We start from the raw sequence: 13,651 nt of genomic DNA on the forward strand, positions 1-13,651 counted from the left end.
ACGATACGCTTGAGTGTTCTAGTGAAAACCAGCATTCTTACAGTCATTGTACATATCAGAGTCTTGGAATAAATCTTGATGCCTCAATCGTATTATGATTGCATATTACACTACACACTTGACATCTTGGGGTTATACATTGACATGACAGCCTGCCAATCAACATGGCTCTTATTGAATTCCATAATTTACATAAATCTTAAAATCCCTGAGCATAAGAACATATCAAGTGACTGGTCGGAAGGAGATGTTCCAATACAATCTCAGTCACTGACAGTACACAAGAGTCCAGGTCAAGGTGACATGATACAGGTCAAGGTGACACGATACAGGTCAAGGTGACACGATACAGGTCAAGGTGACATGAAACAGGTCAAGGTGACACGATATAGGTCAAGGTGACAAGATACACATCAAGGTGACAAGATACACATCAAGGTGACAAGATACAGGTCAAGGTGACAAGATACCAGGTCAATATGACAAGATACCAGGTCAAGGTGACAAGTTACCAGGTCAAGGTGACACAACACGGGTCAAGGTGACAAGATACCTGGTCGATACTTACGAGAAAACCTAACATATTTATATACTGTTGACAAAAACATTAAATGTTAGCACAATATCTGTCAGTATCTTGGATAAGCACTCATCCTGAAACAAGGATCTAGTTCCAAGAAACACTGATACTATGAGAATTTAACTGACAGATGACATACATAACGGCAAATAAATCATAATGCCAAGACAGAAACAAACATGATGTGTCTTTCGCTAAACATCCACAACTATAATCAACAAACCACACAGCGATAAGTAGATGTAGTATTTTACTGAAATAATACTCCCAAAAAGACCAGAAGTTTCTTTTGAATTTAAACTATTTGCCACTGATGGAAGTAATCTCCCAAAAAACGAAAGGTATTGTGACCATGACCTTGACCTTCACTGCACTGAAGGAAAGTAACAGGGCGGTCGAGAGAATGAGAAAGAATGGTGTTACATGCCATATTCAGCAAAACAGCAGCTGTATCATGGTCAGTCAAAGCTGGGCCTTCAAACCAGTAGTCAACAGTATGATCACTCAGTTGTTCTGAGCCAGCAGTAATTCTGATCATCTATTCCCCAATTTGTTAGCCCTTAATGAATAGTATGATGCACACTGGACCATGACCCCTTCCTGTGAGGAACAGAACAGAACAGTTTAGACGGTAAACTGAAAGGATTGACAATAGGCTAAGATTTGGGAATTTACATCAGTCTGTGCAACAATGAAAACATTTCAACAAATGACTAAAATCGTGACCATATAAACATGATTAAGAAGTGACAGGCAGCTATGAACACCTATCCTGTCAGTAAATACATTAAATAGAAATCCACAAATGATATGTCTAAAATGCCACTACAAAATGACACTAATCGATTGTGAAACTGAAACAGTGTGAATAAATACATGGTACATGCAGGTGAAATAGAATGGTATCTACACACAGTAACCATGGTAACAATTGCAACGAAGCACCGTCTTGGAGAACACATGTTCCTTGCCTCCATGACAGACAACCAACACTCCATTGGGGATACCTACAATAAAATCTACAAGGACATTCCTGCCAGTCGATATTTCGTGTGCTTGGGGTAATAGCTAACTCTAGTCCATACTATTTCTCTGATTTACAATAACAAACAATCCTTAAAATATAACTCAAAAAAAATTCTAAATTTGATACAGGCATATTATATCCTGTAGGATCTAGTTGCAAATATTTTTGGACTCTTTGCAGAAAGTAATTTGTTATGTGATGACATTTGATATTGATATTTAATGAATTCTTCAAAACTTCGGCATGTGTATGCAAAATTACACCCAGTCTGCCAGCTGATGCTATGAGGCGTACATATATTTTGAAATAACAGTTCATATGACCATGTAATGGCCAGCATCAACTTACAAGCACATTTCACATTACAACAAGCCTTGTGTCTCCCTTAGCCAATGACTATATGATACCCTTTGTAACAGTGTGCGAAATCACTCAATGTTTCTTTTGTCCGTTCATGAGATCACTTGGTCTGCTGTAACCATGGCAACTCTTGTGCGACTTTCTGAGTCTTTGTCTTCCTTGGTCACAGGAACTGCCAACAGTGCATATTCCTAGCCAGTGTGCTTTGTCAGACAGTTGTACAGTTCAGCCTGATTCACCCTACAACACTAGTCTGTTGATACTGTTCCTCCAGGACCCTGTGATCTGTTGTGTGGAAGAGGTATCAATTATGTGACGGTTACCATGGTAGCATGACAACTTTGAAGGGGTGACATTACCTGCTGTAACCATAGTAATAGCAGCGGTTACCATCATGTATCCATGGCAGCTGGTCCACATCCTTTGCCATGAGATGCTATCACTAACATTTCTGATATTCTCCAGACACAACCCTATCCATCATCATCAAGTGGCTGATGTCTAGACAGCACTGGTCTTACATGATACCATGCCAGGACCACTGACCTTCCTCCAGGTCCACTGACCTTCACCCAGGACCACTGACCTTCCTCCAGGTCCACTGAACTTCCTCCAGGTCCACTGAACTTCATCCAGGTCCACTGACCTTCACCCAGGACCACTGACCTTCCTCCAGGTCCACTGACCTTCACCCAGGGCATGTAACTTGGAATTCCTCCAGTGGTTTCTGCATGTCACATATCCAAACATCGTAACCGGCCCTAGCTCATGGTAAGTATCTCAACATGAAGAACCTTATTTCTGTTCACCCCAACGATCAACACAGGATATAGTGAATTCCTGAAATCTTGTCAGAAGCATTATCAACCTAGTGCTACGCCTTTTCCTCTGCCTCCCATCTAACCACTAGGCTGAATGAAACTGACATCACAGAATAAGGTAAGTATATCCCAGAAGGTCACAGATCCAACTGACGTGTTGTCCTACATAAGACGTCTGTTATCACAACACACAATATTTGTGGTGAATTCCACAACACACAACATTCGTGGTGAATCCCTGTCCTCACTGAATCCTGTGCCTGCACATTTACTTGTTGCCATCTGGTTGACTCTGGCCCTGACCACCCCCATCCTGAGACATGGACTGTCCGTAAGAGTTCTGGCCATAGTTGGCCATCTGACTAGACTGGGACTGCATGGGGTTGCCCATTCCACTCATGGGGCCGAAGGGCATCATCGCTGGCATGCCGTACGGCATGTACATGGAAGGAGAGTTCATGAACGACTGCATACCGGGGTAGGGCAGGGGGTTGGGGGCCATGCCGTACATTCCCGGGTGGAACGGCATGGGCATCTGAGGAACATTGGACTGGTTGCTAGAGGTTGTGGGAGGGGCTTGAGTTGAGTTGTGACTGTTGTCAGTTGTTGAGGCAGGTGTCGATGCTGCTGGAGTCTGCTGCTGCGATTGTCCCATCCCGCCGCCCATCATCCCGTGCCCGCCGCCCATCATGGGCATGGAGCTTGCCATGGGCGTGGACATGGGGTTCTGCATGCCAAATGGCATGCTGTAGCCCATCCCGGGCCCCTGGCCCAGCATCGACATGTGGGATGGGTAGGGGTAGGAGCTGATCCCTCCGCCGGGGAAGTAGGGGTTGTGCATCATCTGTGGGTTACCTCCCCCTGACGACCCTGACAACTGATGTGACATCCCGGCTCCCATGTTGTAGTAGTTGTTGGACCCACCGAAGCCGAGATTGTTGTTGCTGGTGTTGTTATTGAGGTTGTAGTTCATGGCACTGTCAGTCTCCCCATAGCCCCGCTGGCTCGGCATACTGGTGTCGTCAGTGCCTGAAACAGTCAATGTAGGATCGTCAGCAATGAGATGATTACGGATGAATATTTGAGGAGAACATCAGTTGTTCATAACAACTGCAGTTACCTCAAGTGATGGAGTTGTGCTAGTTGCCATTTTGAACAGTATTTCAGTTATATGATGACCTGATGACCTTAACACCTGTACGATTAATGTTGGGGGCATAAAGGCCAACATTGACAGAACTTAGGACACTAAAGGCACATGTAAGTCAAGGATACCAGGGGTAGCACTAGCCCAACTGCCCGGACCAGTTTTAAAGTATCCTAAAAGCTGGTAGAATTTCAAACATTTTGGGGGGGTATTGTAGTCCTAAGTGACTCATAGAATATTCTGAACCAATTCTCAAACTTTTAATTTTGCTACAAATTGAAACAGATAATGTTTCACAGAATATGAAAGCACGGCTAAGTTGAATTGGGTTGAAATTTGTCAATATTTGTCTAACTTAACATCAGGGAAACAATCTGGGACAAAGTTTTTCCTGGCCATCTGAAATTTGACCACTGTTAACCTATTTGATTGATTTGGCTGGTTCTAAAACTTAGCTGATCATTCATGAAGGCTCATCAAAGCGTAGTGAGCGAGTATGGTTTTACGCTGCTTTTAGCAATATTCCAGCAATACCACGGTGGGGACACCAGAAATGGGCTTCACACAATGTTCCCATGTCGGGAATCGAACCTATGTCTTCAGTGTGACGTGTGAACGCTTTAACCACTAGGCTACCTGACTGATCATCCAGAAACAAAACATTGTGTAAACACAACCAGTCCAAAACCAGTTGAAATAAAAGATATAAGCATCCTTATTGAAATAAATAAATAAATAAATAAATAAATAAATAAATAAATAAATATAATTGTAAGTATATATGGTGGAAGCTGCAACTAAAAAAACACAATGGAATATATTATTCCTGATAAAATAATAATTTCAGATACAATTTCTTCCGACCCGAAGGTAGCGTTGTAGCGAGGGATCACTGTAAATAAATAAATAAAATCTAAAATCTAAGGATAAGCTTGTTACCATTGTATTCAGACAGAGGCAGCAACAAAGCATATACAACAAAAGACAACAAATTTTACCAGATCACAAAAGTAGCTTCGGTTCATGGGTTTTAATAAACCTACTAACAACTTGCTTATCAGCAATTGTGAATGTTTTCAATGCCTCTGTGAACAGTCTTTGCTTGTTTGTTGTTTAACGCCGCACTCAGCAATATTCCAGCTATATGACGGCAGTCTGTAAATAATCTAGTCTGGACAAGACATTCCAGTGATTGCCATCATGCCCATTGATCCATGCAATTGGGATATGATGACATGCATCAACCAAGTCAGGGAGCCTGACTCCCCGATCCTGTTAGTCGCCTCTTACGACAAGCATGGTCACTTTTCACAGTAAGAATGGGTTGCAAAAGACCTATTCTACCCGGGTCTTCATGGATCGAACAGTATTTCAGTTATATCACAGCGTGTCAGCTTGATGGATGAAAGTCCGACGTGGTGCAGGTCTTAGCTGTTGACCACTATGGTGAAACCATAAGCGCCGGTGGGGTGCTGACAAACCTATCTAGGATTTCCGATGAAGATCCTTACACTGTTATCAAGCTGGAGTGGATACTCTACATCAAATGTCCCTATATGCAATAAACCAGAAGTTGTTATCCATAAAGTTGTATGTTTCCTTAGTGATATCTATCAATATCAAAACTAAAACGATCCATTCATTCAAACATAAACATGATGAATTGGAGTTGTTTCTGAAAACAAGCCTCAACTACAGAGTGATTATTGCTTGTCACTGCATCAACCATCTTGTACATGAATTACTAACATACATGCAATACTACAGGTGACAGAGGAGAGAAAGCACACTAGAGCGGTGAAAGCATATCCGTAGTGCATTGAGGACTACTGACCACTTTTATATACACAGTGCAGTGTCGTGATAGTCTGAGTGAGTGAGTGAGTGAGTTGGGTTTAACTCCGCTTTTAACAGTATTCCAGTTATATCACGGCGTGTCAGCTTAATGTGGGAGGAAAGCCTGAAGTGATTACAGGTCTCAGACGTTTACCACTTCTGTGAAACCCACGAGCACTGGTTTGGTGCTGACAAACCTTGAAACATAATCGAGGCGAACCGGGATTGGAACCCACAATCATAGGTTTCTGGTGTGCCCAAGGGATGCAACTCTGCACAGCGAATCGTGGCACATTAGACGACTGGGCCACGCGTGCCCCCCGTGATAGTCTTAACTGAAACCAACTTGACGACATCTGACATGGTAATCTTGAATTTGCTCTAGATTGACATGGCAATCTTGAATACGCTCTCAGCTGACATGGCAATCTCTAATATAATCTTCACTGACATGGTAGTTTTGAATATGCTCTAAACTGACATGGCAATCTAGCTTGGATATGCTGTTGACTGACATGGCAATCTTGAATACGCTCTCAGCTGCAATCTCTAATATAATCTTCACTGACATGGTAGTTTTGAATATGCTCTAAACTGACATGGTAATCTAGCTTGGATTTACTGTTGACTGTCATGGCAATCTTGAATACGCTCTCAGCTGACATGGCAATCTCTAATATAATCTTCACTGACATGGTAGTTTTGAATATGCTCTAAACTAACATGGTAATCTAGCTTGGATTTACTGTTGACTGTCATGGCAATCTTGAATACGCTCTCAGCTGACATGGCAATCTCTAATATAATCTTCACTGACATGGTAGTTTTGAATATGCTCTAAACTGACATGGTAATCTAGCTTGGATTTACTGTTGACTGTCATGGCAATCTTGAATACGCTCTCAGCTGACATGGCAATCTCTAATATAATCTTCACTGACATGGTAGTTTTGAATATGCTCTAAACTGACATGGCAATCTAGCTTGGATATGCTGTTCACTGACATGGCAATTTCTGATATGATCGAGACTGACATGGCAATTTCTGATATGATCGAGACTGACATGGCAATTTCAAATATACTCTTGACCAACATGGCAATCTTGAATACGCTCTGAGCTGACATGGCAATTTCAGATATATTCTTGACTGACATGGCAATATTGGATATACTGTTGACTGACATGGCAATCTTGGATATACTGTTGACTGACATGGCAATCTTGGATATACTGTTGACTGACATGGCAATCTTGGATATACTGTTGACTGCCATGGTAATCTTGAATATGCTCCAAAATGACATGGCAATCTCGGACATGTTCTAGATTGACATGGTTCCCTTGAACAACTTTCAACTTTGGATATAGACTAGCCAAGCTATTGCTAACATGTCAAACAAAGACACATTCAGACTTACATCACAAACCCTGATATGTTTTGACAAAATCTAAAATTTCAGATATTTTGGAATACAAAGAAAATTTCAGATGTTCAGACTTAACTGACTGCTTCAGATATGTTTAAGCCCAATATGGCTTCTGAATGAGTGAGTGACTTTTAGGCCACTTTAGCAATATTCTGGACACTTCACAGTGGTGACATCTCAGACATGTTTAGATTGACGTGTCCACCTCAGATATGTTTAGACTAATGTGTCCCTCTCAGACATGTTAAAATCAAATGTCCATCTCAGACATGTTTAGACCTAAGTGTCCATCTCAGACATCTTTAGACTAATGTGTCCATCTCAGACATGTTTAGACCTAAGTGTCCATCTCAGACATGTTTAGACTTAAGTGTCCATCTTAGACATGTTTAGACTAATGTGTCCATCTCAGACATGTTTAGACCTAAGTGTTCATCTCACACATGTTAAGACTTAAGTGTGTCCATCTCAGATATTTTTCGACTAATGTGTCCATCTCAGACATGTTTAAACTTAAATGTCCATCTCAGAAATTTTTAGACTTAAGTGTCCATCTCAGACATGTTTAAACTTAAGTGTCCATCTCAGACATGTTAAATCAAATTGTCATCTCAGACATATTTAGACCTAAGTGTCCATCTCAGACATGTTTAGACTAATCTGTCCATCTCAGACATGTCTAAACTAAAATGTCCATCTCAGACATGTTTAGACCTAAGTGTCCATCTCAGACATGTTTAGACTAATGTGTCCATCTCAGATCTTTTTAGACTAATCCATCTCAGACATGTTTCAACTGAAGTGGCACTCTCAGTTATGCCAAGATCTTTCTGTCAATCTCAGAAATCTTTAGTGAGTCAGTAAGTATGGTTTTATGTTGCTTTTAGCAATATTCCAGCAATATCACGGCTGGGGCACAGGAAAACTGGCTTCACACATGGTACCCACGTGGGGAATTGAAACCAGCTCTTTGGCGTGATGAGCCAACACCTTAACCACTAGGCCCCAGTCACACTCAGACTCACAGGTCAACAGGGTTTTGCCTAGCCTATGTAAACTGGGAGTCATCATGACTCACTGCATAGTTTTTGAGAGTCATGATCACAATCATTTCTACAAGATATTGATAACAAAATACAATCCCAGAAATATTTGGATTAAATACAAAATACACCGAAAATCAAAACAATTTATGTTACAGTGGCTGTTTTGTAGGAACTTGATTGATAAAAATATTTTTCGGCAAATATGACTCACTAAAATTATTCAGAGTATTTTGAATTAAAATCACATCTAACATGTGGGATTCCTCACTATGTCAAAACCCTGATGACTCTCAGACACGCTCAGAATATCATCACACCCATGTTCTGAGCTGACAGGGCAATGTCTTAACATTCTAGGCAAGGAGTTGAAACTTACTTGGCAGCTGTGAGGAGGCAGATTCTTGTGAGGTGGTGGAGTGGCCTGGGTACACTGGCTTGGGTAGGTAAGGTGACATGGATACCCCGCTCGCTTGCTGGTTTGACCCGAACTGGGCTGTCAGGTGGGCCAGCGGGTTACCAAACATTGACCCTGACTGCACCGATGGCTGGGAGGAGTGAGACTGAGGGGTCGGTGTCGGGTACTGTGATTGGGCCATAGGGTTCTGTCTGGAGGACTGTGATTGGCTCTGTGGCTGGACCTGAGACGTGTACGGAGGATGTGTCGAGGGCTGTGATTGGGCATATTGGGTTGAAGATTGATTCTGTGCCTGATTGTGAGTTGGCATGGCGGACTGCGAGTGCATCTGTGACTGTTCTGGACGTGAGGACTCTGCCATATTGCTCGGGCCACCGTATTGCGAGTGCATTTGGTGTGATGATGGGCCTGCTAGGTTGGACATGGAGAAGTTGGAAGACTGTGAGTTGTTTGACATTATGGATGAGCGGGGGCCTGAAGGCTGATGCTGGGGGTAGGGTGACGACTGCGATCCAGGCTGGGACGGGTGGGGCTGTGTGATGGGGGTGGATGAGGGTTTAATTGAATCTAAGTCTAGAAGTGTACTTGGGGGTGAAGTGGTCTGAGTAGACTGTGGAGGATGTGGAGCTGCAGCAGCAGCAACTTGTGTTGGAACAGGCTGAGGAGGAACCGAGTGGGTTGGCGCAGATGCTGTGGCTACTGGGGGAAGGGTAGGAGGAGCACTAGGTTTGATGGAGGGCGGGTTCTGTGTAGGCTGACTGGGGGTAGGTGGTGAGGGAGCTGGCCCGGTCATCTTGGCAACAGACTGGTCAGCAGGTAGTACCGAGGTTGTGACAGATGGACTGGGCTTGGCAGGCTGGCCAGAGGCTGAGGCTGAGGCTGGAGAGAGAGCTGCAGTAGAACTACCAGACTGAGAAGCGACAGATGACATTGATACAACAGCTGATGAGTTGGAAGAAGAAGATGGTGAAGATTGCAACACAGTGCCGCCCTTGCTCCACCTACCAGAGTTCGGGACACCTAACACACCAAATTCCGGGAGTCTCAAGTCCTTGTCGCTACTTCCAGCGGGCGAGGAACTCCCGGACACTGGCTGAGAGTCTGATGTGTGTCCGGGTGAACTCGAGGCTGACATGTCTCGACTGGAGTCTCCAATCTCACTCATGCTAGACCTGTCAGGGCCTGACAAAGGTTCCGACTTGGAACTTCCGGGTTGCTGGGACTTGTTGAGAATCTTGTTGACGGCCTGAGTCTGAGAGTAGATGGATGCCAGCATGGAGGTCCCCTGGCCACTGCCTCCTGCAGCAGGACCGCGGGGCATGATCACACTGGTTGGGGGCCCTCCAGACTTGAGTGAGATGTTGGGGCGCACTATTTTGATACTTGCGGGTGAGTTGGAATTGAGGTTCTTGGTCTTGGGAATGACAATTGTAGTGCATGTTGACTTTGCCTTTCCTCCTGGAGCACCTGTAGTGCAACCACATCAAATTAACCATCCAACATAGCATGCACATACGTAATCATTAGGTAAGGTGAAATTGGGTGTAACATCTCATCCAAGATTATTGCATTTATATAGCAACGTGCATGTACGTGTGTGAGTTTGTGTGTGTGGCTGCTTGTACTCGTCTCGTCAATATCTCACATGTCATTGTCACTACTAACAAACAATATGTGTCATATTACTCAATATCTCACCTGTCATTGTCACTACTAACATACAATATGTGTCATCTTACTCAATATCTCACATGTCATTGTCACTACTAACATACAATATGTGTCTTATTACTCAATATCTCACCAGTCATTGTCACTACTAACACACAATATGTGTCATATTACTCAATTTCTCACCTGTCATTGTCACTACTAACACACAATATGTGTCATATTACTCAATATCTCACCTGTCATTGTCACTACTAACATACAATATGTGTCATATTACTCAATATCTCACCTGTCATTGTCACTACTAACATACAATATGTGTCATATTACTCAATATCTCACCTGTCATTGTCACTACTAACATACAATATGTGTCATATTACTCAATATCTCACCTGTCATTGTCACTACTAACATACAATATGTGTCATATTACTCAATATCTCACCTGTCATTGTCACTACTAACATACAATATGTGTCATATTACTCAATATCTCACCTGTCATTGTCACTACTAACACACAATATGTGTCATATTACTCAATATCTCACCTGTCATTGTCACTACTAACATACAATATGTGTCATATTACTCAATATCTCACCTGTCATTGTCACTACTAACATACAATATGTGTCATATTACTCAATATCTCACTTGTCATTGTCACTACTAACATACAATATGTGTCATATTACTCAATATCTCACCAGTCATTGTCACTACTAACATACAATATGTGTCTTATTACTCAATATCTCACCAGTGGCTTTGGAAGTGGAGAGGGTAATGACACCTGTTGTCGTGGTAGTTGCGACGCCAGTCACACTGGTGCCTCCTGTTATATTGCCCGGAGTCTTGGAGCGCACTGCGAATAGCTTGCCATCACTGGTTCGAATGTATACACCCTTCAGAGTCTTTATAACAAGCACCTGTTGGCCTGCAGGGATTCTTCGAGGCATACCTGCTTGTGTGTTTGTGTTGTTGCCTGGCAACACAATATCTGAAGCAACAATAAAACATCATGAAATTCAAAATAACACTAAGAGCATGTTTTAAAGAAATTACCTTAGCGGGCACAGATCAACAGAGACTATTTAATAAAATTGGGGTCAATGTTCATTGGCAAGTGACCCCACGTATCATGAGGTACTGGTGATAGATTCAGTAAATCTTTTCAGCCTAAGTGCTTGATCTATGGGGGTGAGGTGAGGTGAAATGGGGTTTAACCTCGCGTTCAAGATTATTGCACTTATATAGCGACATGCATGCACGTGTGTGTGAGTGTGTGGCTGCTTGTACTAGACCGGACTAATGCTGATTTAATAGTGCTAGCCAACTGAGATACCATGCCTCAGTTCATGAATACCCCACTCAGACACAGTATACTGACTCCGAGCCCACAATTCCTTGTTTTAGCCCCTTAGTGCCAAGCGTCAGGCAGGGTAACAACAAGTACCATCTTTTGGTATGACACGACCGAGGACCACCGACCTTCCACTCTCCTTGATCTATGGGTGAGTGAGCGAGTAAGTTGGGTTTAACTCCGCTTTTAACAGTATTCCAGTTATATCATGGTGTGTCAGCTTAATGTGGGAGGAAAGCCCGAAGTGATGCAGGTCACAGACGTTTACCACTTCGGTGAAACCCACGAGCACGGGTATGGTGCTGACAAACCTAGAAACATAATCGGGGCGAACCGGGATTTGAACCCACAATCATAGGTTTCTGGCGTGCCCAAGGGACGCAATTCTGCACAGCAAATTGTTTACCTTAGACAACTGGGCCACCAGTGATCTATGGAAATAGTTTGCCTGAAGTCAAGTGAGTGAGTGAAGGTTGATTGATGCCTCAGTCTGCAGTATCATAGCAACCTGTATCATACACAACTCTGGACCAGGCAAACCAGTGACTGAAAGCATGACAAGAGTCATCAGAAGATGACGTATTCCCCCTGGTCTCTTTTGGCTACTTATACCCCACTTTTGGTTCATTGCCATTAGATACCTTCAGTTCAGTGTATAGCAAGTTTCAACAAGAAATATTTAACGGTTTTGGAGTTCTGCTGCGGAAACGGAAAATAGGACGGCTAACGGACTGACAGACAGACAGTGAACATGCTGATCGCTATATCCCTCCGTTTTTCATACTGGGGGATACAAAATGATCTACACCATCAGGGCATTCTGTCAAAGTTGACCATTCTAATATAATCACCTCTTATGATGGAGTGCTGGGAACTTCAGGGTTAAAACTTTATTTTTATTTTCACTATACAGCAGAAATGATTTGCTACAGAGTTGCCACCTACCTAAAGGTAAAAGTGGTTGTCCAAGGAAATGTCACTAGTCCTTCCTGAGTTTGCTTGTCACAGACTAGTGGACATACGTTAATTCCGAACTCTGGACCTATTCTAACACAGGTCCCCATAAGAGGCCTGAATCTTAAAGATTTGATCACTTGTGATGTTTCAAAGCTTTTCAATGACCTTCAATAGGATCAGATTTGATTTGCTCCGATCCACTCAAAACCAGGTTGAGAGTTTGTACCTGTCGTCGTGATGACCTGATGAACTGTGACCCCGGGTCGCACGATGGTACCAATGGGTGCTTTGCCATCTGCCTTCAACCTCATCGGTACCGGAGTAGAGATCATTGGCTTCACACTAGCCACAGGGCGGGATGGGCCCACACGTCGTATATACGCCCCCCTGTAATGTGGGAGAACACAATGATGTACAGCAAAAATCAGGAAGGAGTGATTGAGTGAGTGAGTATGGTTTTACGCCACTTTTAGCAATATTCAAGGAATACCACAGCGGGTGACACCAGAAATGGGATTCACACATTATACCCATGAGGAATCGACCCCGAGTCTTCGGCGTGAAGAGCGAACGCTTTAACCACTAGGCTATCCTGCCGCCCCAAATGGGAACAGTATCAGGGATATAAATCAACTTGAAATATTTACTCGCTAGCAGTGAAAACATGTAAGGATACCACCTAAACAGCCTGACAAACTGACTCAGGCTAACAGGTTAGGGACATGTTCTATCGCTGAGAATATACAACAGAAAGAGTGAGGACAGAGATTATTATATGAGCATGTGTGTCATACTGATTTTACGAAACAAGAATCAGAATTCTTGATTTCCCAAGCAAGAGTATGACAAACATGCAAGTGTAATAATTTCTTTATTACTCATTATTTCTTAAAAATTCCCCCTTAAAAAAAAATGCACTGATCACGACTATCATCTTAGAAAACCACTTGTCGAAAGATGTCAACAATCTTCAGTGACGTCAGTTCTAG

The 13,651-nt window shown here is 42.9% G+C and overlaps 1 protein-coding gene across 2 annotated transcripts in view; it reads right to left on the reverse strand.

Annotated features, from left to right (window-relative positions):
- Nucleotides 1-203: 203 nt before the first annotated feature.
- Nucleotides 204-13,651, reverse strand: part of LOC124125071 (helicase ARIP4-like) — a 41,110-nt gene continuing 27,662 nt past the window's right edge. Inside the window, exons 19-22 of one of the 2 annotated variants that reach the window (XM_048401651.1) lie at nucleotides 12,889-13,049; nucleotides 11,103-11,342; nucleotides 9,668-10,129; nucleotides 204-3,817 (exon numbers count right to left, since the gene is read on the reverse strand). In XM_048401651.1, the coding sequence (XP_048257608.1) occupies nucleotides 3,057-3,817; nucleotides 9,668-10,129; nucleotides 11,103-11,342; nucleotides 12,889-13,049 (1,624 nt within the window). In that variant the 3' untranslated portion in view covers nucleotides 204-3,056. Of the gene's footprint in view, nucleotides 3,818-8,623; nucleotides 10,130-11,102; nucleotides 11,343-12,888; nucleotides 13,050-13,651 lie in introns of both variants that reach the window. The other variant, XM_048401650.1, reaches the window with a different exon arrangement.

The sequence above is a fragment of the Haliotis rufescens genome, unplaced genomic scaffold (genome assembly GCF_023055435.1).
Source record: "Haliotis rufescens isolate VD_foot unplaced genomic scaffold, xgHalRufe1.0.p SCAF_23, whole genome shotgun sequence".
In the NCBI taxonomy this organism is placed as follows: Eukaryota; Metazoa; Mollusca; class Gastropoda; order Lepetellida; family Haliotidae; genus Haliotis; species Haliotis rufescens.